The 25,172-nt window shown below is 38.7% G+C and overlaps 1 protein-coding gene across 1 annotated transcript in view; it reads right to left on the minus strand.

Annotated features, from left to right (window-relative positions):
• Positions 1-20,644, minus strand: part of RBM20 (RNA binding motif protein 20) — a 344,285-nt gene extending 323,641 nt beyond the window's left edge. Inside the window, exon 1 of the mRNA XM_073595898.1 lies at positions 20,559-20,644. Within this exon, the coding sequence (XP_073451999.1) occupies positions 20,559-20,644 (86 nt within the window). The remainder of the gene's footprint in view (positions 1-20,558) is intronic.
• Between the last annotated feature and the right edge of the window lie 4,528 nt (positions 20,645-25,172).

The following is a 25,172-nucleotide window of genomic DNA, read 5'->3' on the forward strand; positions in this document are numbered from 1 at the left end:
AAAATGATGTACAAACACCAATAATGTGTACAATTTAGAATCAATGTGATCACATAAAAAAGCAAAAAGAGCGCAATGTGTGGTGAGTTGGCTCACTATAATCCAACGCGTTTCGTCCAATAGGACTTCAACTGGGGTATGGGCCAGATCAGACATTATTTTTCAATATGAAAAGTTACCCGGCAGCTCCCGGATTCCATCCAGTGCTGCTGTGCCTCTGCCTCCAGTTCAGGATTGTCCTGCCTCCTGCTCTCCGCTCTGTAAAAGGTAGGAGAGTGAAGGGAGGAAAGGACTGTGGACTTGTGAAGTATGGAGAGCGGGGGTCATGTAAAGGAGAGCAATACTGTGGGGGATGTGAAAGGGGCAGTGCTGTGGGGGTGATATGTAAAGGGGGCAGCGCTGTGTGTGTGTGTGGGGGGGATGGGTGATGTAAAGGGGGACAGTGCTGTGGGTGGGGGATATGAAAAGAGCAGTACTATGAGGGGTGTGTAAAAGGGGCAGTGCTTTGGGGGTGATATGTGAAGGAGGACAGTGCTGTGGGGGGAATGTGAAGGGGGACAGTGCTGTGCAGGGGAAGTGAAAGGGGCAGTGCTGTGGTGGGGAGGATGTGAAGGGGGACAAGCAGCTGCACACAAAATCAGATGCTGCACAGAAAACATGCAGGGATACCATTCACTCTTAAACGCACTGAAATACAAGGTGGAGTTTCCCGCACATGGAAATGGCATGTTACAAACGCACCATGCAGTTTCCATGCGGCTGCATTTTTAAAAAGGTGCCAGGACCTCTCCACAGCAGAAAACACAGGCACAGCAGCCCATTTATATGAATGGGCTGTTTTGTCTGCACACCTGGGCTGTGATGTAAAGAATCATCACACAAAAATGCGATTCAGACCTCTCCTGGAAGAAAATTTTTGCCAAGAGTCAAATACTCTGTATTGCCCATGTAGCCGATAACAAAAATGATATAGAACATCTGAAATAGTTTATTTTTTATTTTTTTTAAGTAGATTTCCTGATTTCACAAAATGGGTGCTTCTAAAACACACACCATAATTTACTGGCTTCTAGTTTCCTAAACCCAAGATAGTTGATCTGATCTCTGTAGTTGATTGCTGACTAAGGTTTAGAGAGGACTTGAACTGTGGAAAGTTTGCTCAAATAGGCAGGTAAAGAGCGACTTGTCACTAGTATTCAAACCAGAGGAAAACCCTACGCTTAGTGTCAAACAGAAAAGGTTGCACACTAATCATCCAGGTCAGGATTATCAGGTAGGAAGATGGGTTAATGTAGTTAGAGGGAGTGGTAGGGGCTCACAGAAAAGGAAGACCAGTCCTCTGTTTGTGCACCAAAACAAATTTGCCAAGTTGAGTGAAGATATGGAGGTAGCAAACACAGAGGTGGCAGCCCTGGATGTCACAGCTACCCCTAACAGCTAGGAGAGCAGCCCATCCAATAAGGGTGGTGGGGGTAGTGCAGGTAGGCCTAGACAGTTGGTGGTAATAGAGAATTCTATAATCAATAGGACTGATAGAATCATTTGTCGCCAGGATTGCCTCAATGGAATGGTTTGCTGTCACCATGGTGCTAGGGTTCGGCATATAGTGGACCAGGTTGATAAATTACTGGGAGGGGCTAGGCATGACCCAGCTGTCTTGGTCCATGTTGGAACCAATGACAGAATACGTAGAAGGTGGAGGCTCCTTAAAGTCGATGTAAACCCGATTCATGAAATTTGAGCTGGGCACATATACCTGCAGTGTTTTGCTATCTCTCTCCAAAGCACTGTGTCCCACAGCTGTCTCTTGCTCCGTAGCTCTGTTATCAGCCTGATAACTTCTCACATGTTCTCCAAGACGGGAAATAGAAGTGTGTGTTGGGGGAGGTTGGTAGATTAGCAGTAAGTCTGCTGTCTCAGAGCAGAGCTGTGAAAGCATATTCATTCTTCTACCAATGTGGGGGGGGGGGGGAATGGGGGAGGTGTGCCTCTCCTTAGATGCTCAAAGCGGTACAATGTTTTGCATGGAAATTTGGCATTTTATATTGTAGGCCTGTAATTCTTAGGAGTAACACACTTAAATCTGTCCAAACAAGAGTCTAGTAGACATCTCAGGTGTGATAACTTTTGAAACACTAAGGGGTTTATTTACTAAAGACAAGTCCACTTTGCACTACAAGTGCACTGCAAGTGAGCTTGGAAGTGCATTGCAAGTGCACTTGGAAGTGCAGTCACTGTAGATCTGAGGGGAAGATAGAAATGAGGGGAAGCTCTGCTGATTTCTATAATCCATTTATGTGCAAGCAAAAATGCTGTTTTTTATTGTCCTTGCATGTCCCCCTCAGATCTACAGTGACTGCCCTTCCAAGTACACTTGCAGTGCACTTGTATTGCAAAGTGGATTTGCCTTTAGTAAATAACCCCCTAAATCATAATATAATAAATAACTATAAATAATTATAACAAATAATAATATAATAATAATACAATTTATTCAATAATGTAATCAAATCAATAACATTGAAATTTGCTCAGTTGCAGAATTGTCGCTGTCATTACTTTCAGTGTTTGATCATGAATTTCCCTACAAATCACTACCGCTCAATTCTGCGAGTGATTCTAATTTATTATCGCTGTTTTCTAGCTGGTCTAAAACCACTTTTGATGTACAATCTCCAGTTTCCAGGCAGAAAGAACAGTGTATATAATATGAAACTGCATGCAGGGCACTGGACAAAGCATTAGGGACAAAAGGGATGTGAAATAATTTGATATAGTAATGTAATCTTTAAGATTACAGTGTACTGTATGTATTGTGTGTTTTTTACTTTTTGAATTTGGCGCCATGCTCCATCCCCGTGCGTCGCGCCGCTTGCAGGGAACGGAGCTCGGCACTGTGACAGATCCGGCGGAGGACACGGCTTGCACACACAGTGGGGAGACATCGTAGGATCCTGGGGATAAGGTAGGTAACTTTGCCTGGATCCTGGAATGGGATCCCAGGTATGGCTCAGGGTTACCGCTTTTGGTACTGAAAATTCACCCTGAGCCACATTTGGGAATACCGCCAGGGAGGTTAAGAATCAATTTAAATAACTAGGCTGCAAGTTGAAGTGAGGGACCCCCAAGGTGATATTCTCTGAAATATTGCCTGTGGATTGCGCCTTTTCATTGGGGTACAACCTATATGCTAAAGATGGCTTGCACCTAAATGGAAGGGGGTCTGCTGTGCTGGGTAAGAGGTTTATGGGAAGGCTGGATGAGTATTTAAAATAGGATGGAGGGTGTGAGGGTGAACTAGAATTCAATCGGCAGACAGGTCAGTTAGGGCTCAGACATTAATGGCAGGTGGGGGGGAGGGTTATGGCAGGTGACAAGAAGGTTCCCATGTTGGCTGTTTGTGGTGCAGTCAGTCAGTCTAGTCCAGAAGTGGCTATATATGTATATGGCCAAACCAGACTGATTCATGTCTGCTGCTTTACTAACTGATCATGCTGGGGACCACAAAAGTAGTAAACCCATATGGGCAGCTGTAATCACAAATGACCAAATGTTCCACTCTACCCAAGCAGAATCTGTTTGACCGTCCCATATACTTGACAATGATCATCAGACTGCTGTTTACGACAGCCAACACTAGCTGAAATCTGCCTCTATATGGGAACTTTTATTATAGTGCACTGATACGCACCCAGTACTCATGTTTTACATCTACTGTGCCAGGAAAGTTGTCGCCCTGCCTATTCATAGGGGGGGGGTCTGAGGGGAGAAAAGCATTAATGGGTGCTCAGGGAACACGCTGACAGAAACTGTTAGATATTATTAGCACCACAAACTTGACAGTGAAGCAAAAAATTAGCTGACAACATGCTAAAATTGAGCCACTTGGCTGTGAGGAGATTGGCGGGTATGAGGATTGTGCACCCAGGGTCGGTACCCTCTTGACGCAAATGGGGTCTAACAAGATAACAGTTTGGGCACCTAATCAGAGTGGCCCATGATGTGGAATTTACATAACCTCAATAAGGCGCGATTTTTGGGTTTTTTTTACTAGTAAAATTCAGAAAGCGCAGTGTGCACCCATCTGCTAACTTTTGTGCTGAATGGAAACAGATGCATTGAATTTCTCATAAAAAAGCTATAAAATTTACAAATCTGGAAAGTGACCTGGAATTAAAGGGGGCTCCCATTCTTTTGCAAGATTCTCGGAAAAATGGATCGTTTTACTTCTATTCGATAGTTTTGTAGCTAAATGCGCCCCTCCACCCCAACAGCTGCCAGTTCCACACAACATATACATTACATTTCATATTTCAAACATCACAAGGTTATAAAGAAACCAGAATGATATACCTAATCAGCTGAATGCAACAACATAAGGAACATAAAAACATTATAAGAGCACCTTAACTAGAATGCAAATCCTAAATTATCACTATAACTTGAGTATAACTTGAGCACAGATTTTAAAAAGGTTCTTGCTGAGATCCAACTGAAAGTTTGCATTCCAAGATACTGTTTGTATTTCCTATAAACAAATGTGTAAATTAACCACATTGATAAAAAAAAAATAGTATGAAAACTATTCAAAACACTTTGTTTACTAATAACTAAAATAACAATAATATTAGTAATCATGATAATAATACTAAATGCACTATTTTAAACACTATGCTCACTAATAGCACTTAAAAAACAATATTAGTAGTAATCATGATAGTAATTCAACATGTACTACTATTTCTGCTACTACAACAACAAATACAGTTCATACTTTGTTTTATCTGATAGGTATGAGCCAACAGTGACACAATTATGAAGAGTTACTTGAACCAGCAATAAAAGTATACAGCTCTCTTCTCGGCATTTGTAATCTCATTCTCAGCCCCTGCTTCATAAAACCCGAAACTTGGGAAAATAAGCTTGCGCGCCTACAAATGCGGCCCGATGGAACTATAAAAGATATTAGATATTTTAAGTTGTTACTTGTTAGTCTTTTTTTTTTTTTTTTTTTTTTTACAAGTATCTGTTACAAAATAAATATGGAAGTGCATGTTTATTTTTCCTTTATATAACTCAATAAACCTTTCTGTTAATGCTGAAGTTCATCTGCCATAACCATCACAAGTCTATGGCTTTTAGAAGAATACTTTATAATTCCTATATTTAAATGCTATATGTATACAATTATATACTATGCATACTATAATTTTAGAAATGAGTGTAAACAAAGGAACAGCTCTCAGCTCCAACATTGGACTACTTTTGCAATAATTGCACTTGTCATTTTTTCTTTTAGATTTTGTAGAACTTATTTACAACATCATGTTACAAATAGCAGAAAGAACACTGTTACTTCAGGTTATGTGATATAACTGTATAATTAAGAAAAAACTACTTATTTTATGGACCATTTCCAAATGTCCATTCATATTTATATTAAATATTTATTATACTAGCATAAAACTTTGAATATGTCTGCAAAATAAGTAACCCATGATATAGCACTGGGTTAATGCAGAAAACACAGCAAATGCATTGAATTTACGACTGTGACTGCAACAAAATTGGAGCAGTAAAGAGAATGACACCTTGCTTCCAAATGTTATAAAAAACTTAAAATTTTTATAATCTTAAACCACTTTAGGTTTTACTTCCTAACTTTTTAACATTGTAACGCAATCATTGAGGACAGTGTGGCATTGACGTAAAATTGATGTGCATGAAACTAAAATATATCAATAAATAAATCTCAATTCATAAAGTGAAAAAATATGAAATAAATGCAAATTTACTGTTCATAAATAATAATCACCAACATATGTAATACAATTAGTGAAATGAAAAAACAATAATCAAATCCTAAAAACAAATAAAAAGTCCCAATTCATGAACTAAAAAATTGGTAATTCATGTGCACTATCCAAAAAAAATATAGTGTGTGTAGTCCCATATCCAGGTGCAAATAGATGCTGTTTCTATCCAATAAGTATAAACAATCCAATAAATAAATTGTTGATACATCCAGTGCTGATCACCACAGTGATATCACTGGTGATACAAGATAAGTTAGTCTCCTGGTCAACAGTGCATTTAAAATAACCAGGATGTCTTCCTGTCACTCCACATCCTCTTGCTGCGAGCTCTCTAAGCAATGTAATGCAAAGCAAGAAAGTGACACTTCATTGCACAATATGTTTAAAAAATCTGTATCTTTAATAACTGAAGTGTACATATTTTCCACAATAAAATCGCATTAAAAGAAGCACAGAGCGGTTTCCCGAGCAGACAATCTCCAAATTGATGAGTACATGGGGCTGATGTTGCCGGGAAGAGATCTTGCTGAGCCTGACATTTGATTGCTGTTTGCCTATCTCAGGCATGTCCAAAGTCCGGCCCGCGGGCCAATCGCGGCCCGCGGTCCGGTTTCGGACGGCCCGCCTGGTAATTTTGACATATATATCTTTTGTGGCCCCCAACGAATCCCCGAGCGCCGGGGGCCATAAAAGATAGATATGCTGGCTGCCTTGGAGGGGGCGGGACAAGCGCCGTACAGGATACAGGAGAATTTCCTGTTTACACGGCGTCCTGTGTAAAAGGAAGTCCCGTCTCCTGCGCTGCCATTGGACAATTGTTTTGTCCATCATAGGAGGCGGGACTTTCAATTAAAGAGGCCGCCGTGTAAACAGGAATTTCTCCTGTATATCTGTTGGCGCTCGTCCCGCCCCCTCCCTGTCTCCTCCAAGGCTGCAGATGGACATGAATCAGGCTGCACTGACAGCAATGGTGAGTCTGCATTCATGTCAATGTGGTGGGGGCTGCCGTATTTATGTCAATGTGGTGGGGGCTGCATTCATGTCAATGTGGGGGCTGCATTCATGTGAATGTGGTGGGGGCTGCATTCATGTGAATGTGGGGGCTGCATTCATGTGAATGTGGTGGGGGCTGCATTCATGTGAATGTGGTGGGGGCTGCATTCATGTGAATGTGGTGGGGGCTGCATTCATGTCAATACGGTGGGGGCTGCATTCATGTCAATACGGTGGGGGCTGCATTCATGTCAATACGGTGGGGGCTGCATTCATGTCAATGTGGTGGGGGCTGCATTCATGTCAATACGGTGGGGGCTGCATTCATGTCAATACGGTGGGGGCTGCATTCATGTCAATACGGTGGGGGCTGCATTCATGTCAATACGGTGGGGGCTGCATTCATGTGAATGTGGTGGGGGCTGCATTCATGTGAATGTGGTGGGGGCTGCATTCATGTCAATACGGTGGGGGCTGCATTCATGTCAATACGGTGGGGGCTGCATTCATGTCAATACGGTGGGGGCTGCATTCATGTTAATGTGGTGGGGGCTGCATTCATGTTAATGTGGTGGGGGCTGCATTCATGTCAATACGGTGGGGGCTGCATTCATGTCAATACAGTGGGGGCCACATTCATGGCAATGGAGTGGGGGCCGCAGATGGGCACTGATTAGGCTGCATTGATGGGCACTGACCCTTATTTTGCTTCACAGTTCTTTATTTAAAATTTAAGATTTTTTTTCCTGAAACTTCATTTTTAAAGTGAAGGTGCGTGTTATAAGCAGATTAAATCCGGTATATCCAAATAACACGCCCAAGCTCATCTATTCACCACACACAGCACAAAGGCAAGAGAATTCTTGTTGGGCCGTGTATTAGTGCTCGGATGGACACACTTAGACCAAATTTTAATGGTTTAAGAATGTCAGGCAAAATGGTCGGCCCTCAAGCATGTTCTATTCATCAAATCTGGCCCTCTTGGAAAAAAGATTGGACACCCCTGGCCTATCTGATCATTTGTGCTGTCTGAATGCCTGTAATAGGGGTCAATCATATTCGGTAAGAGGCTGTGTGTGTGTCACTGGGAGCAGTGGAAGATCTTCTCTTTTGCTCACACTCGTTTCTCATTGCTTATTTCACCTGGATTTAACATGGAGTTTATATCCACCTAGATTTAATCTGTATATAATAAGAGCTACACTTCCCTGTTTTTAATGTATTTGTGCTTGCAGCCAGCAACATAGTGTTAGCAGCTATTCTGTTCTTGGACTATAGTTTTAGCTTGGGTCATTTTACTACATTATTTCAATCTCCAACACGGTGTTCAGGCAATCAAAGTAATAGCGTCACGTGTAGGCCACACCCAACACACGTATAGTCAAAGCCTGACTTCATGCTTTGACTAAATTATCTTCAGGGGAATTGGCCAAAACGCCAAACAAGATGGGGAAACCAGTAATTTACAGAAGTTCACAGTTTTTCACCTTTAGTTCAGCTCATAGGAAATGACAAGGACTCTGCATTTCTGGCAAGATCAGTAGCTATTTTACTTGGTGAAAATTTTCTTAGCCTGAAAAAAAAAATAATAAGCACCCACTAGAAGTAAGGATCATACATGGCTATGGTATAAACAATGGTCCAGTCCAATTTTGTTGTGCACATTAAACACACAGATAATGCTGTTTCCGCTCTGATAAGGTAGGGATAATGTGTTAACATTGTTTATCAAAATAATTAAAAATAAACAAAACAAAAAAAACTGTGATCAGTTCACAAAGCAATAAAATGTTCTTGCACCAAGCAAGGCAGCAAGTAACAAAAAAACACACACATTCAGAGCAAAAAAAAAAGGCAGCATATGTATGGGTGTTTATCCCTGTAAACATTTTCAGAAGCAGCAAAATATAAAATGTTGTACAAGCACTGGCTGTGGACATAGTGGCAAGCCCATGCACATTGTTGCACTAGGGCTTTTTACTTTTACTGTTGCTTTTACAGCTGCATTTTAAGTGTTTTTTTAATCCAAGATCAAAAATGTAGAATGCAGCAACTTTTCTTTTAAGCTTTTTTTTTCCCTTTATTTTCACTTGTGATCCTGTCACCTAGGAGTGTGTTGGGACTACAGAACATCTCCGCTCCTCTAATCCATAACATGACGTGGTGCTCTGTAGTTCACACAGAGATCTGGGAGGACACAGGAAAGAACTGGATTTCTGGAAGGATCAACAGGTACTCTTGAGAACTTTTCAAACAAGCCTAACAAAAGATTTTTTAATTACATATTCTGTAGACTAAAAGGCACTAAAAGTTTATTGTTAACATTTATATATTTTTCAATTATATTAGTAAAATCTCTGGCAACAGTCAGATTCCAAAAATAATATCGAAAATCGCATTTTTATTGTGGACAACCATCTAGTCAGTGTATGTAAGCATACTGTCTAGGGTTGCACCGATACCCAGGATTTGCAGGAGTACTTGTACTCCTGCAAATGCTCCGATGCCTAATCTGATACCTGTGCAGTCAGAGGTGATCGGTGCAGCGGTGGGGGCCATTACAAGCACTGAACTTCCTGTATAGCTTTCAATAAAGCAGCTGACAGCAGCTTCGCCTCCTCCTCCCTCCCCGTGGCTTTCAGCTGCTTTATTAAAAGCTATACAGGGATATTGGTGTTTGTAATGGCCCCCACCGCCTCACCGATCACCTCTGACTTTCCCTTGTGTCCTCCTCCAGTCCCCCTCTGTGTCCTCCTCCTCTATGCTGCTTTGGTCCCCCTCTGTGTACCCCTCTGTGCTCCTCCCCTGGTCCCCCTCTGAGTCCTCCTCCGAGCTGCTCCGGTCCCCCTCAGGGTCCTCCTCCGTGCTGTTCTGGTCCCCCTCTGTGCTCCATCTCCAGTCCCCCTCCGTGCTCCTCCGGTCACCCTCTGTCCTCCTTCAGTCCCCCTTGTCCCAGATCTGTCAGGATGGAGAGAGGAAGAAGGAGCCGGTAAATCTGTCATTTACCGACTACGTCCTTTTCTGAAAGCACAGAGTCAGTGATCAATTACTCTGTCCATTCATGATTGAGCATTGTAAACTGTGTTTACGATGGTTCAGTTTTTAAATGGAGAGGAGCCTCTGTCTCCTGTCCATTCATGTTCAGTGCAGCTGAGGCTGCTGAGAAAGGGACTGGGGAACCTGTGTCCTCAGTCCCTCTCTTTGTCTCAAAGGGGAGATGTCAGGGGTCTTTTTAGACTCCCTATATCCCCCCCACTCAACAGGGTTGATAAAAAATTAAAAATAAGTAAAAATTTTAATAAATAAATATTTAAACGTAAAATTGTGAAAATAATAAAAAATAAAATAAGAAAACAGACACAGCCCCCCCCCAAAAAAAAAAAAACCCAAAAAACAAGAAAGCACTGTAAAAAAAAATAACAAGAAAAAAAAATTGTAAAAAATAAAATAAAAATAAAAAACGACTGACACAGTCCACGCATCATCGGTGCTGCATATTAGTGCCACTATCACATGACGTTAAAAAAATTATCGGTACTATTGTCTATAGTAAATCACATTTACTGGTAAATTCACCATGTGCAGCCTGTGCACATATATCTGCATGTGCATAGTAAACAATGTGAGGATACAATCTGCTTGTTCATAAGCAATCCATCCACTGCTATAAGCACATAATCTTTGATTCATCAGGCCTGTGTTAAGCAAAAGAGAGAAGAAGCAATGGGATATACCCAAAACATAGTCACATTAAAACACCACATTACAATAAAAAAAAACATACAAAAATGCCATTCCATAAACCACAACCAAGAATAATCTCCGGATGAGTAAATGTAATTTAGCATCTTCATTTTACATCCTACGACAGAAAATGCTAAATCGTTACTGCACAATATGCAACTTCAGTGACCTAGAGGTAAACAATGTAAAAACAAGATCATCTTGCCAACGTTTTTAGCCATATTCTCTCAATATTGTATTGAGTCAAGATATAACCTCTTCAACCATCGAATCAAATAAGATTGGACCAATTTGTAGAACTAAATGAAGTCATTAATTTGCCCCCCTTTAGATTCTTTCAGGTTTTACAGTAAGGTATCGGGATTGTGCAAATAACAGTTTTGATAAATGGCAGCTTATCAAAAGTTTTCCAATATTTTGCACACAAACGTACACTGCAACAATTACAGTTGGAACCAAATAAGGGAATTGGAGAGATCCTACAAAGAAGGAATATAGGGCCATACAATAATTAATGGATTCCTGAGATAAGGGAACTACTAATCGGTATAACATTGAAGATGTGGAAACAGTGGTTGAACACTCTCGCAAAAGAACTTACATTTTTTATATTGCAGTTTTACAATTTGGTCACCTCACTGGCCCAGCCTATGATTGCACAGTAATAGAAAAGCAGCAGCCTGGCGATCCCATCACTGTGCTCCATCTGTTCTCTCCCCATGTAAGTATGTTCCTTGCCAGTACATGAATATGAAGCACACCTGATCAACCCCTAGTTCTAACTGCTTTAAACTGGTACTGTGTAATATAATCTTGTTATTGCTGTCCAATCAATGTTCTCTTGTGGATGATTGTCCCCATTTTCACTATCTGCTTGGTTTTCTTTATATGATGTAGGAAGAGAAAAAATTACCAGGCCTTCTTACATGTGGGAACTTCAGACTGGGTCAAGAAACCCATAGCTCTTCTTTGGATTGTAGATAAAAATCGAGTCCATGGAAAACCTCACAAAACCTGGGGATAACATGTGGTACAAACATGTAGATCTATAGAAGGAAATGAATCTAGGACTTCAAGGCTGCAAGACCAAAGTTCTAAATATTTAGCTACCATTTGTAAAAACTATTTTAAAGTAATATTTAATAGCAAAATCACCACCACACATACTACAGAGCTTATATAAAACAGCTGAGCAAACTTCAGTGAATATTTGCAAAGTGAAATAAGTCACGGCAGCCAGTTAGATTTCACCTTGATCAACTGTATAACTAGCACATACTTAAGAAATATTAAAATAATAACAGTTTTCTTCAGTAATAGAGAGTCCACTGCAAGATTAAGAAAATTAAGCCAGCCATACATGGATCACAATTAGGCCAGTTCAGCAGGGACTGGCTGAATTTCAATCCATGTACAGGTAGGGTGGTTGTACAGAAGTTGATTTACCAATCAACTTCTGTGCAACCACCATGTCATATTTTTGCTGCTCAATCAGTGTCATCAGCTATAGCTGTCAGCACTGATCACTTGATTCTGATGGTCCCCCCACTGTGAGAATACAATAGCACAGCAGGAGGAATTCCCCCATCCATGAGTGTGTGGATGGAGGAAGACAAAAATGACTTATCTATAGCCTATCTATAGCCAGCTTAATAGTTTATTGTTAGCATTCATCTTTGACTTCTTTGACTAAAAAGTATTGCCCACCTTTTGCAAAAAAAAAACAAAATATCTACCTACGGTAATAAAATAAAAAATGTGAATATAATAAATGTTTGCACTCAAATCTGCAACTGTGATCAGTGAATAATGAATGTAATGCACAGGTTCCCGCAGACCATTCCTCTAGCCCCAGGTCTAAAGGGAGGTACTGTTATGGTCTTGGATAAGGTAAACAATTGACTTCAAGTGTGGTGGCGTCACTGTATTTGTGCTCCATTGAGACCTGCAATTCCTTTTGCTGCAGTGGAAGATTGGACTTGTAGTCTTTCTATTCATAAATCCCTGTGAATAGATGACACAGCTGTGCAAGTGAAGTCAAGCCAAATTCAAAAGAACATTGAATTCTGCAGGGAGAAGCACCCCGCTATTTAGGTAAATGGGTAGTGATTTGGGAATGGGACCATGTTTTTTGCTACACCCTAAATATGGAAGTAACATCAAAATGTGGTCTTTGCGTTAGCAGACCTTGGTAAATAGTCACTCTATTTTACACTGCTTTATTAAATCTCCTCTAATTTATATGTAAAGTTTTGACACATTTTACATCTTTATATAGATACCATAACATTTTATACAATAACTGTTTTACAGACCCACACAATACTCAATCAAGCCATTAGGAACACAGACAGGGCCGTGTTGTTGCCATTGTCACTAGTTCATAGCTAAATGTTATATTTTGGTTCATTCAGTATAAATGTATTTCACACTGTGCAAAATTATTTGGGTGATATATTACAGAGTTTCTTAATCTCCATTATGTATACAACTAAGAGAAGGTTCAACAAGGAAACATTAAAAAATAAAACTATTACTGTATAAAATATCTATTCGACTTTAGGTGGTTCCAGAAATAAAATTTATACAAATGACCAAGCATATGTCTGATGTTACAAAAACCAGTATAAATATTGAGTGTGCACATCAATACTGATAGTTAGATATTTTGTATATAAACAAAAGTATCACTAAAAAAATGACACCCTTAAAGCCGACCTTGCATCAAAAAAAAAAAAAAGGTCCACTTATACTGTAGAGCTCTGCCATGCAAAAACACGAAAATACACATTTTTCAAACACATTGACACAGAAAATGCTGTCCAGCAAGTGCAGATTCTGTCTAATTTTTCTTTTACTTGAAAAACCCATATTTACATACAGTTCCCCCCCACCCCCACCCCGGTGTAAAGGCGAGCTAGCGACAAACGGTGTCAATAAACTCCTCATGCTAATACGAGTGGCCCCTCTGATACCTGGGCTAATGGGTTAATCCCCTTCTCACTCTGAGCAAAATACATTTCCTGCCAAGTATTCATAGGGATTATGGGGGCTAATTATGGATCATTTAGGGACATGTGCCATATACATGAAAGAATGTCAGGGTGACGGCCTACCACCAAGACAACTAACCCTGTTCCTTTACTTATTTGTCCAAGGTCGTTATCGTTTCATGACCCGTATCAGAATATTTTCATCTGCGCTAATGGAAATCTTACAGTATAGCACTCGGCCTACATTATAGCACCTGGTTACAAATATGAGTGTGTACATTACAAACATCTGACTGCAAGTAAATAAATGGATAAAGTTCTGCATATTACTATAACATGTATTACAAAACATTCTCTGTTAAAAATAATTCTACTATATCGTGTTTTTCTGTGAATACGTACAACTGGGACTTATTATGTTTATCAATGTGAAGTCTTTTGCTACACCTGATATTTAGAACTGCATAGATAGCAGCAAATATTGAAATACATCTATGGCAAAGGACGTATTTGTCAAAATGTTATTCAGAGGTAAGTCCACCTAAAATTGCTACTTCAGTTTCCAGTAGATATTAGATAGGAAAACCATCTAACAGAGTATTATATCTTTTTGGGGTCTTCAGTGGCGAGACCTCTGCGCACCTATTACAACCATTGTGAACAGGTCCCACTTTCCTGGCTGGATTTTATTTTATATCATTGGTGATGCAAGAGCAGGAGAGGGAACAGCTCGGGGCGGATAGAAACAGAGCCAAGAATAGGGAATCTCACCACTGGAGTTGGTTTCTCCTTGGAGGAACCAAGAAGCAGGTCATGTCAGCGGACTCCACTGATAACTGAAACTATAACTTTTGGTTTGACTGACCCTTTCTTTTTATGGTACTTACTGATTATTGGTTCGCTTCGCTTTCAAAATGCTATGCAAATGCCTAGCCGATTAAACCTAAAACCAAAGAAAGTATTGACTGTTTGGATAAAGGGAGATCACATTTGTTGTCCTGACTAAAATGTAGTAACCCCCCCTCCAGATTAAATTTCTAATATTCATTGAAGTTCCCTTTTTTCTTGATAGTAAGGTCAGTCAAAGGTCTACTTGTCCTCTTGTTTTCATTTTGCTCCAAAACAAATCTGATTTGTTGAGTCTAGGAAACGCGGCTCCGTTACCTTCTTGGCTTCTCATAAGAGACACATCTATCATGTAGCAGTAGCTGTGAAGGAAAAGTCAGTATATGGAGGGATTGGGACAGGTGGGTGATTCTCAGATCAGTCTAGACCAGGCATCAGCAAATTGATGAATTAGTTATTTACTAAAGGCAAATCCACTTTGCACTACAAGTGCAAACTGCACTTGAAATTGCACTGAAAGTGCACTTGGAAGTTCAGTTGCTGTAGATCCGAGGGGGACATGCAAGGAAAATAAAAAACAGCATTTTAGCTTGCACATGATTGGATGATAAAATCAGAAGAGCTTCCCCTCATTTCAGATCTACCCCTCAGATTTACAGTGCCTTTCGTAAATAACCCCCTGTGAGTACCAGCAGGATCTGCTAATAGTTCTTCTTTAGTATCTTGCGGTGTACACATCTGCAGCTTGATTTTTAAAATATATTTTTTTTAAGTTGTGAAAGTCATTTGAAGATGGCTGGCCTAAACAGATGTCTTAAGAGAAACCCATAGAATTCACTACACTCTCATGCATGCCATCTTGTTTCATATTTAACGCCTTAGTAGAATACCCCTAGAATTAACTGAGAGCAATTTTTGATATATCTACTAGGTCAGAGACTGTAATGGACAATTTAGCTCTGTCTAGTTAGTTGGAGAGTGTTAGAGTAATTTGTGAACACTTGGAGGCAATGAAGGTGGACTGGTTGCCTACAGCAACCGATAAAAATTTTGTTTAATTATCCTAGTAAAGGTAGGACATATAATGATGAATCCTCCTGTGGGCAACTGCTTTACTTTACTTTAGCTTCAGTTTTTTTTTTTTGTAATCAGCAACAGTGAATTGCACTTAAATGGTGGCAAAAGGACATGGCAAATAAGTGTTGTCTTTTTTTTATATCAAAGGTGTTTTTAAAAACAGCTCATTTTCAGATACAAGCACTTTACCCATGCATACGGAATCTCTGTGTCAGGATTAAATGTAATAAATAAATTATTGTGAGTGTGGCCATTTTGAAAAAGTATCTGAAGTCTGAAGATAACCATATGCATTTGGTTTGTAAAGACCTAAAGATTTTTAAGCTGTTCTTTTTTGACGGCAGCAAAAATGTAAACATTTTCTAAGGTTTTTTTTTTTTTTTTTTTACTGTAACAGTATACTAAACACTGTCGTTCTCCTACACATGTAAGAGAATAATTTTAAAAAATTATTTTACAATGCCACAGCAAAGGTGATTTTGCAAATGATTTTCATTGGGACACATGCTCGCAGAATGCTCAGAGACCGCAACTGACACAAAAAATCAGCTCAAGCTCTATCAAAAGACAGATTTTTTTTTTTTACTATCCTAACCTTCAGTATACACACCAGCGTCCGTCAAACATGCTTGTTAAGCAGCTTGTCCACCTCTTGCTCTGGTTGTTTTCTTTCATGTGACAGTAACTCTGAAATGTTTGATTGGCTTTTAAACCTTTTATCCCATTCTAAACACAGCTGACGCTCTTCACTCAACACCATTAGGTCCTTGCGGTCATCTTATTCTCTGACTCTCAGTAAAGTTCCCAAGGATAATAAGGAAAAAAAATCTCTAAGTGAATTTAATGTGGTATTTTACACTATACTTTCTTTTTAATTTATAACATTTATTTAACTGTATTCCTGCAATTGTAACAGCCAATAATAGTATAAAATATTCAATTGTAAATAATTATTTTTTTTTAATCTGTAAAAAGGATTTATATATTTGGTCTATTTTTGTTGCCAGTAACAACATCAGCAATAATATTCTTAGAACTGTTGACCTAAGAAAAAAAAATTATATATATATATATATATATATAGATAGATATATAGATAGATAGATAGATAGATAGATAGATAGATAGATAGAGATACAGACATGAACTAATGGACTTTTGTACACTACAATTTACAGTACGGTGTTTGTATAGCTCACATTTTTCTACTACTAAGTAAAAATTAAAAAAAAGGGGAGGGAGGGCATTGATGGCTTACATATTTGTAACTGTGTCTCAAAGCTATATGAGACTAAAAATTTGTGACATCAGTGCTATTCTATATTTACATTCTGGCGCATGTATTCTAACCTACTATATTATAATAACCTGAGTGGTACAAGACGTGCAAGATTTATGCAATATACTAGTGCTCATGTGTTACCTAATATGTTCAGCGGCACAAACTAAATCAATTCTTAGGTGACCAGCCTTAATAAATATAAAATAAATAAACCTCTGTTTTTTTTTTTTGTTTTTTTTTTAGAGAATACTGTCACAGATGCATATATTCTACACCTCTTGGCTGAAGAAATACATATTTTATTTGCAAACCACAATAAATAGTTTGCTGAAAATGAAACCTCTGTAGCTTTTACTTTCACATATTTGACTGCCAATTTTGAAGCTTTCACAAGCATGCTCTGGAAAATTAAAGTACTATGCCCTTGTCATATTTCTTGGTACTTTTATGGAGAGTAATATATCAGAAACAATAAAAAAAAACAGTTGTAATAATTTTATTGTGCCTGTATGATTTTCTTGAAAGCTTCTAGACTTTAATCAGGCCATAAAACTTCAATGCTGAATATTTTTATTGGGTATTAAATCCACATGCTAACATTTTTTTCACAGAGAAAACCACACAGCTTATTTTTTTATTAGAACAAATGGAAAGGCGGTTATTTCTCAGCAGAAGTTCCCATTTCTCATTAACTGATCGTTAAATTATTTGAGATTTTTTTTTTACTGTACCACATGGATCAATAAATTGATATGATGGTGATAAAAAGTCCTCTCTGCGTGCTTTTTTAATCTATTTTAGAAACAAAATAAGCCTGACTCAAAAATGCAAAAACTGTAAAAGATAACACTAAAACATGAAATGCGATCATAAATGCATAAAACAATATAGCAAATTAATGACTAAGATGAGGTGGGGACAGCCAGTTGTACGTGGCAACAGACGTTAAGTTATGTAACGCAGTTTCAAAATAACACGATCACATTTCAGAGCCATAGGAGGACATGTTGAAAATGTTTTGCGCTACAATATTAGAGCATCCGTAATTGGAAAATCAGTCACCTGTAAAGTGGGATGTATTTTATTGCTTTATTCTTTTTTTGAGAGCAGTTTTTTTTTTTTTTTTTTAACTACTATGAATACCATCGATTTGCTTTTTAGTAAAAAAATTATAACTATATTTAATAGTCAGTCATCTGTAACTACTCCTTCCTTTTTCGCCAGAAATTTGTTGCAACGCTATCAGCAGCACTATCTCTCAACACGCTTTAAAGTCAGTATGATCTAGAGATGATTTTCTCATAGTGTACCCCAGGAAAGGGAGTCACTAACAAGTTCAAGGGGCACACTTGGATGTCTAGTTATACATAGTATAACTCTTTGACTTGTGATTCATGTTTATTTTTTTAATATATAATATTACTTATTATTTGAAAGTATTAAGGCTTGTTTAGCATCAAATCTACCTACTTTATGAAACCTGAGATACGAAAACACAAACCCTACTGTGGTGGGTAAGTAGCAGCTGTTATCAAGGTGTACATAATCTACCAGTACAGAGGAACTCTTGGGATAGATTCAACGGGTGAATGGATGGATGAATAAATAAAGATAGATAGATAGATATATAGATATATAGATAGATAGATAGATAGATAGATAGACAGATAGATAGATAGATAGATAGATAGATAGATAGATAGATAGATAGCCTTAGCAATATTTAAATCAAGAGATTATATACAAGAAATATCATATTGTGATATACCGTAGCTAAATTGTGGAAAATCTTCATATAAAACAAGAAAAAGAACAGCAAAGTCTGATATAAAAAGGATATATATATTATATATATATATATATATATATATATATATATATATATATATATATATATATATATATATATATATATATAATGATGCATATTTGTCACATTCATTTTGCCAGATTAGTAATGATGATTACTTCAAAGTCAAAATAATAAACAAAATTTGGCTCTGTTTTTGGTTTCCTTTACTAGTTCTTGTACTTTTTATAGTATCTGCCCAACAGTGCATCTCAGATCATTGACAGATAACATCCTACTTAATCTCTGGTTTGCTAAACTGTACCTTCGTATGATTTGGGATATTTCTCTGCTTTCAATTCTACTCTTGTATTTCCTGAGCATTTTCAAATGTACATTTGTCTATGTCTGACTTGTATTTTTTAATAAAACTCAGTTAAAAAAATAAATAAAAATTTGTGTTTGGAGAAATAACTTGACAGGACTCGAACAGTGTACACAAACCTATCACTTGAAACAAATCTCTGCTCTGTTTTTGTGCGCTAGAACACAAATGAGAAAAATGTATAATCAGTAGCAGATACAGTAACGTGTTCCATGACCTTGGCTGAAACAATGGTACTTACACCTATACTAACTCTAAACTTCTGTACTGCATACAATGATGACTTTGAAAGTAAACAGACATTGTTCTGTCACCATTCTGAGGTCAGGAATTGACAGTCTACTTATACTCTTTCAGCTACGTGGCACACAAATAAGGAAATATACATATTCTGCTGTACTATAAGAATGCCACAAAGAAACAATCATACTAACGCTGCAAGTTATCAATAGTGTTCCTAAACTAAACACTATAGAAAATTTATAGTAAAGATATACTGCATCGTGGACAACGTTATACCATATCACGTGGCCTATAGTATCCACTGGATTACTGGATTAAGTACTACGAAGGGAAATTTGACAGATCTTCACACCTCTAACAGGCTATAGTAACATCTGTGTTCTTTGCGTTTGTAGGCATTCTTTAAAACGTAATTTCTTATTACTATCAACGGGTCTGTTTAGATTTGTACATTGTCTAATAGACACCAATGTAGTATATTCATGCACAAAGAAGAATATAAATAAATAAATGTAAAATAAATGTATTTTTACCATATGTTCTATAGCACAAAGATGTATGGTAATATGTTTTAGTATGTTTCTTAAAATTTAGAGCTATGAATAATTTCCTTTGTGAATTTTTTTTTCAGAAGCAATGCTTTAAAAGTGCTCATTATGGCATCAAACATTTATGTATTTTTTTAATTGCAGGAGTAATTGCAATAGTTTCACAGTAATATTTAAAAATGATTAGGAAATTATATAGTAGATCTCTTTAACAAACAGTTGCAAGCAAGATGAGTTACTTATTTTTAATCTTATAAACCTTTGACAAATGTGTACAAGCTAAAAGGGTTACAAATGTAAGGATAGTGATAAAAGACAGTCATAGAGGATAGATAAATATAGATATATCTTGGAGCACATGTATAATAGTATGTACACACTCCCAGCTGCTCTCTGATAGTGACATTGCAAAGTGAAACTTCTCCTGCTCACACTTAGTGAGCTGCTCTCATGGGTTAATCTCCTAATGTGACGTCACAGCACACCAAATACCCCCAGACATGCCCACATCTCAATCATAACAATACATTTGTCCTTGAAGAACATGTGAGTGAGTCCGGCGTGGTAAAATCTTCTAACCTGCAACTTTCCTGTCTCTAAATAAAGTTCAAATAAATATCATTAGAATTCCCCATTAAGGTCGGCACTGCCTAAGCTGTGCCAGTCCTTGGACACCTCAGAGTTATTCTGGTAGATATTAGCAGACAGAGAGAGTCCTAAAAGTAAATGTCCCCATATGAATCCTCACTGTAACAGAATCCTACCCCTCCAGCATAAACTTTTTATTGTCAGAACACAATGCTGTATTTACCCTGTAACCCAAGAAACATCCCAAGACTTACTTCTGTCCTGGCTGAGGGCGGACGGCTCCCCCCGGCTGGTCCTGCTCACGGGGGTCCCCGGCCTGATTCATGGCGGCCAAAAGCATTCAGCAACAGCGGCAGCAAATCCCCCAGATAGCTGCAGTTCAGATCCACTCCACGGCTGAGAGAGAAGGAGGGTGGGCTGTCAAAACAAAACGTGATGGGGAACCTGCTAACCCCTCCTAACTGTACTATAGGACCAGCCTTCCCTCTTAACCCCTCCTAAGCCTGGACATCCAAAGATCTCTCCTAATTACCTTTTCCAAACTTTCTTAACCTTAATCAAAGACCTTTCCCAGATGTACTTTAAGACAAGTCTCCTCACTTAACCCTTCCTAACTGTGCTACAAGAAATCCACCCCTTCTTAACCTTTCCAGGAATTAAACAATGAAAGAACTCTCCAAACTGTACTCTGAAGACAGTCTTGTCTTTTAACCCCTTCTAAACCTGGACATCCAGAAAAGTTTCCTAACTGTATTATAGGACAAACTCCTCTTCTAATGCCCCGTACACACGGTCGGACTTTGTTCGGACATTCCGACAACAAAATCCTAGGTTTTTTCTGACGGATGTTGGCTCAAACTTGTCTTGCATACACACGGTCACACAAAGTTGTCGGAATATCCGATCGTTCTAAACGCGGTGACGTAAAACACGTACGTCGGGACTATAAACGGGGCAGTGGCCAATAGCTTTCATCTCTTTATTTATTCTGAGCACTTTGTCCATTGGATTTGTGTACACACGATCGGAATTTCCGACAACGGATTTTGTTGTCGGAAAATTTTATATTCTGCTCTCAAACTTTGTGTGTCGGAAAATCCGATGGAAAATGTGTGATGGAGCCTACACACGGTCGGAATTTCCGATAACAAGGTCCTATCACACATTTTCCGTCGGAAAATCCGACCGTGTGTACGGGGCATAAGTCTTTCTTAACCCTGATCAATTTAAAGATCTCCTGACTGTCCTAACTGGTCCTAGGACCAGCCTCCTTGATTAAAGTGGAACTAGTGGCAAAATCAAAACTGACATATGTACTGTCTGCCCTCACACTGTAAAGCGATGCGAAAACTGTTGGCACTATATAAATCATGTATTATAATAATATGATGCAGTCTGTCACTGGTATTAACAACTTAAGGACCACGCCTATTTTTCAAACTTGTTGTTTACACGTTAAAATCATTTTTTTTTTTGTTAGAAAATTACTTAGAACTCCCATACATTATATATATATATATATATATATATATATATATATATATATATATATATATATATATATATAATTTTTTTTTTCAGACACCCTAGAGAATAAAATGGCGGTTGTTGCAATACTTTATGTCACACTGTATTTGCGCAGCTTTTTACAAACGCAATTGTTTTGGAAAAAATATTTTTTTTTAAATTAAAAAATAAGAAAACCGTAAAGTTAGCCCTTTTTTATATGTTGTGAAGGATAATGTTACGCCGAGTAAATTGGCACCCAACATGTCATGCTTCAAAATTGCGCCCACTTGTGGAATGGTGACAAACTTTGACACTTAAAAATCTCCATGGGCGAAGTTTAACAACTAAGCCACCACCCATCGTCATATGACGGCGGGACGAGGCATCTCTTGTTCTGGGCGGACGTCATATGAAGTGATCTCCCTCCCGAGCCACTAGGGGGCGTGCGCGCGCGTGCCCGCTGCGTCGCTCTGGACCCTGTGCGCGTGCCCGGCGGCCGCGATATCCGCCGGGCACCCGCGATTGCCGGGTAACAGAGGAGGACCGTGGATCTGTGTATGTAAACACAGATCCACGTCCTGTCAGAGAGGAGAGGAGAAGGATGGTGTGTCCCTTGTACATAGGGACACCGATCGGTCTCCTCCCCTAGTGAGTCCCCTCTCCCCACAGTTAGAATCACCTCCCTAGGTCATACATTAACCCCTCGATCGCTCCCTAGTGTTAACCCCTTCCCTGCCAGTCACATTTACACAGTAATCAATGCATTTTTATAGCACGGATCGCTGTATAAATGTGAATGGTCCCAAAAATGTGTCAAAAGTGTCCGATATGTCCGCTGCAATATCGCAGTCACAATAAATATCGCAGATCACCGCCATTACTAGTAAAAAATAAACAAAAAAATAAAAATGCTATAAATCTATCCCCTATTTTGTAGACGCTATAACTTTTGCGCAAACTAATCAATATACGCTTATCGTGATTTTTTTTTACCAAAAATATGTAGAAGAATACATATCGGCCTAAACTGAGGAAAAAATTTGTTAAAAAAAAAAAAAAAATTGGATATTTATTATAGCAAAAAGTAAAAAATATTGTGTTTTTTCAAAATTGTCCCTCTTCTTTTGTTTATAGCGCAATAAATAAAAACCACAGAGGTGATCAAATACCACCAAAAGAAAGCTCTATTTGTGGGGGAAAAATGATAAAAATTTCATTAGGGTGCAGTGTAACATGACCGCACAATTGTCATTCAAAGTGCAACAGCGCTGAAAACTGAAAAATGGCTTGGGCAGGAAGGGGGTGAAAGTGCCCTGTATTGAGGTGGTTAAACATTTCTACAGGTTACCAGTTTTTAGTTACAGATGATGGCTTTTGCTAGAATTATTGCTCTTGCTTTAACGGTGTACCTCACGTTTGAACACCGTTTACATATGCGGGCGCAATTTATTCTGCGCGGGAGGAAGGCAGGGTGGGGCGCTTTCAAATTTTTATTTTTTTTATTTACTTTTTTTACACTATCCCTTTAAAAAAAAAAATGGGATCACTTTTATTCTTAATGCAAGGAATGTAAACATCCCTTGTAATAGAAAAAAAGCGTGACAGGACCACTTTAATGTGAGATCTGGGGTCAAAAAGACCTCAGATCTCACATTTACACTTAAATGCAATTAAAAAAAAAAAAAAAAAGAGTCCTATTGGGTGGAAGTGACGTTTGATGTCGCTTCCGTCATCCAACAGCATTGAGTCGATTGGGGGCCGTAATTCCCTTACTCGACTTAGTGCCTCTGAGGAGAAAGGATCAGATCGTCTCCGCCGATATGGATGGCTCTGGAAAGCGGCGGAAACAACCGGAACACGGTGGGAGGGGGAGGGGCACATCTCCCTCTGCTGATAAGTGATCTGGTAGCGAATCTGCCGCAGAGACCACTTTTATCTTATCTTATCTTTATCTTTTTCAGAAAATACTGGGGTTATGACAGCTATCTGCTGCCATAACAACGGTATTCAACGGCGGACGGTCCGGAAGTGGTTAAAGTGATATTAAACCCTGTGTTTTTTGTTTTTTAACATTTTAGCAGAGGGGGGTGTACAATTACTATAGCTGCTTAAAGAGGAAGTAAACCCTGATGGGTTTTACGTCCTCTTTTTTCTCCCTGCAAAGTAAAAGCATAATGGGCTAGTATGCATTGCATACTAGCCCAGTATGTGGCACTTACCTGCAAACGAAGCCCACAATGTCCCCGTATCCATCTCTTGCCCCTCTTCCTTCCGGGGCCACAGACTCCTGCTCTGTGACTGGCTGGAGTCACGCAACGTCACTACCACGCATGCGTGCGGGAGCTGTCAGTCAAGGCACTTGCTAGTGAAAAAACGTCTCGGAGGTCCCTTTCTTTACAGCGCATGTGCCGATGACGTTGGTGCAAGCATATATGGTAAATATCTCTTAAACCATGCAGGTTTAGTAGATATTTACAGTGCCTACAGGTAAGCCTTATTATAGTCTTACCTGTAGGTAAAAGTGGTGTAACTAGGTTTACAACCTCTTTAAGGTGTCAGTTCACTCTTACAAAAAAAATGAAAAGGTGAACTAACATTATACATCCTCATCCCCCCCCCCCCAACTAAGCCAAGCAGATCTGATGCAGGTGCTGTTTGAGTATTATGACAGCGATGGGTACTAGCTGTCAGAGTGCAATTGCCGACACTGCAGATTTGTCTATTCATGCTGTTTAGCAAGGGTGGGGGAATCTAGTGGTTTCTGTCCTGCAGGGATGAACAAGAGAAATCTTAGTGTGTATGGCCAGCTTTAATCCCTGTCTTTTAACTACTTCTCTCTGTCTTTTAACCACTTCAACTCCAGAAGATTTACTCCAGTTCCTGACCAGGCCATTTTTTGCTATACGGCACTGCATTACTTCAACTGGCAATTGCAAAGTTATGCGACACTGTACCCAAATAAAAATCTTGGCCTTTTTTACCACAAATAGTGCTTTCTTTTGTTGGTATTTGATCACCTCTGTGATTTTTTTGTGCTATAAACAAAAAAAGGCAGACTATTTTGGAAAAAAAAATATATATTTTTTTACTTTTTGCTTTAAAAAATATCCAATAAAAAAATGTAAAAAATCTAATTTCTTCATCAATTTAAGTCAATATGTATTCTGCTACATATTTTTGGTTAAAAAAAATCCCAATAAGCCTATATTGATTGGTTTGCACAAAAGTTATAGCATCTACAAACTATAGGATATATTGGAATTTGTATTTATTTTTACTAGTAATGGCGGCGATCAGCGACTTATAGCGGGACTGCGATATTGCGGCGGAAAAATTGGACACTAACTGATACCTTTGAC

The sequence above is a fragment of the Aquarana catesbeiana genome, linkage group LG08 (assembly GCF_042186555.1).
Source record: "Aquarana catesbeiana isolate 2022-GZ linkage group LG08, ASM4218655v1, whole genome shotgun sequence".
Classification (NCBI taxonomy): Eukaryota; Metazoa; Chordata; class Amphibia; order Anura; family Ranidae; genus Aquarana; species Aquarana catesbeiana.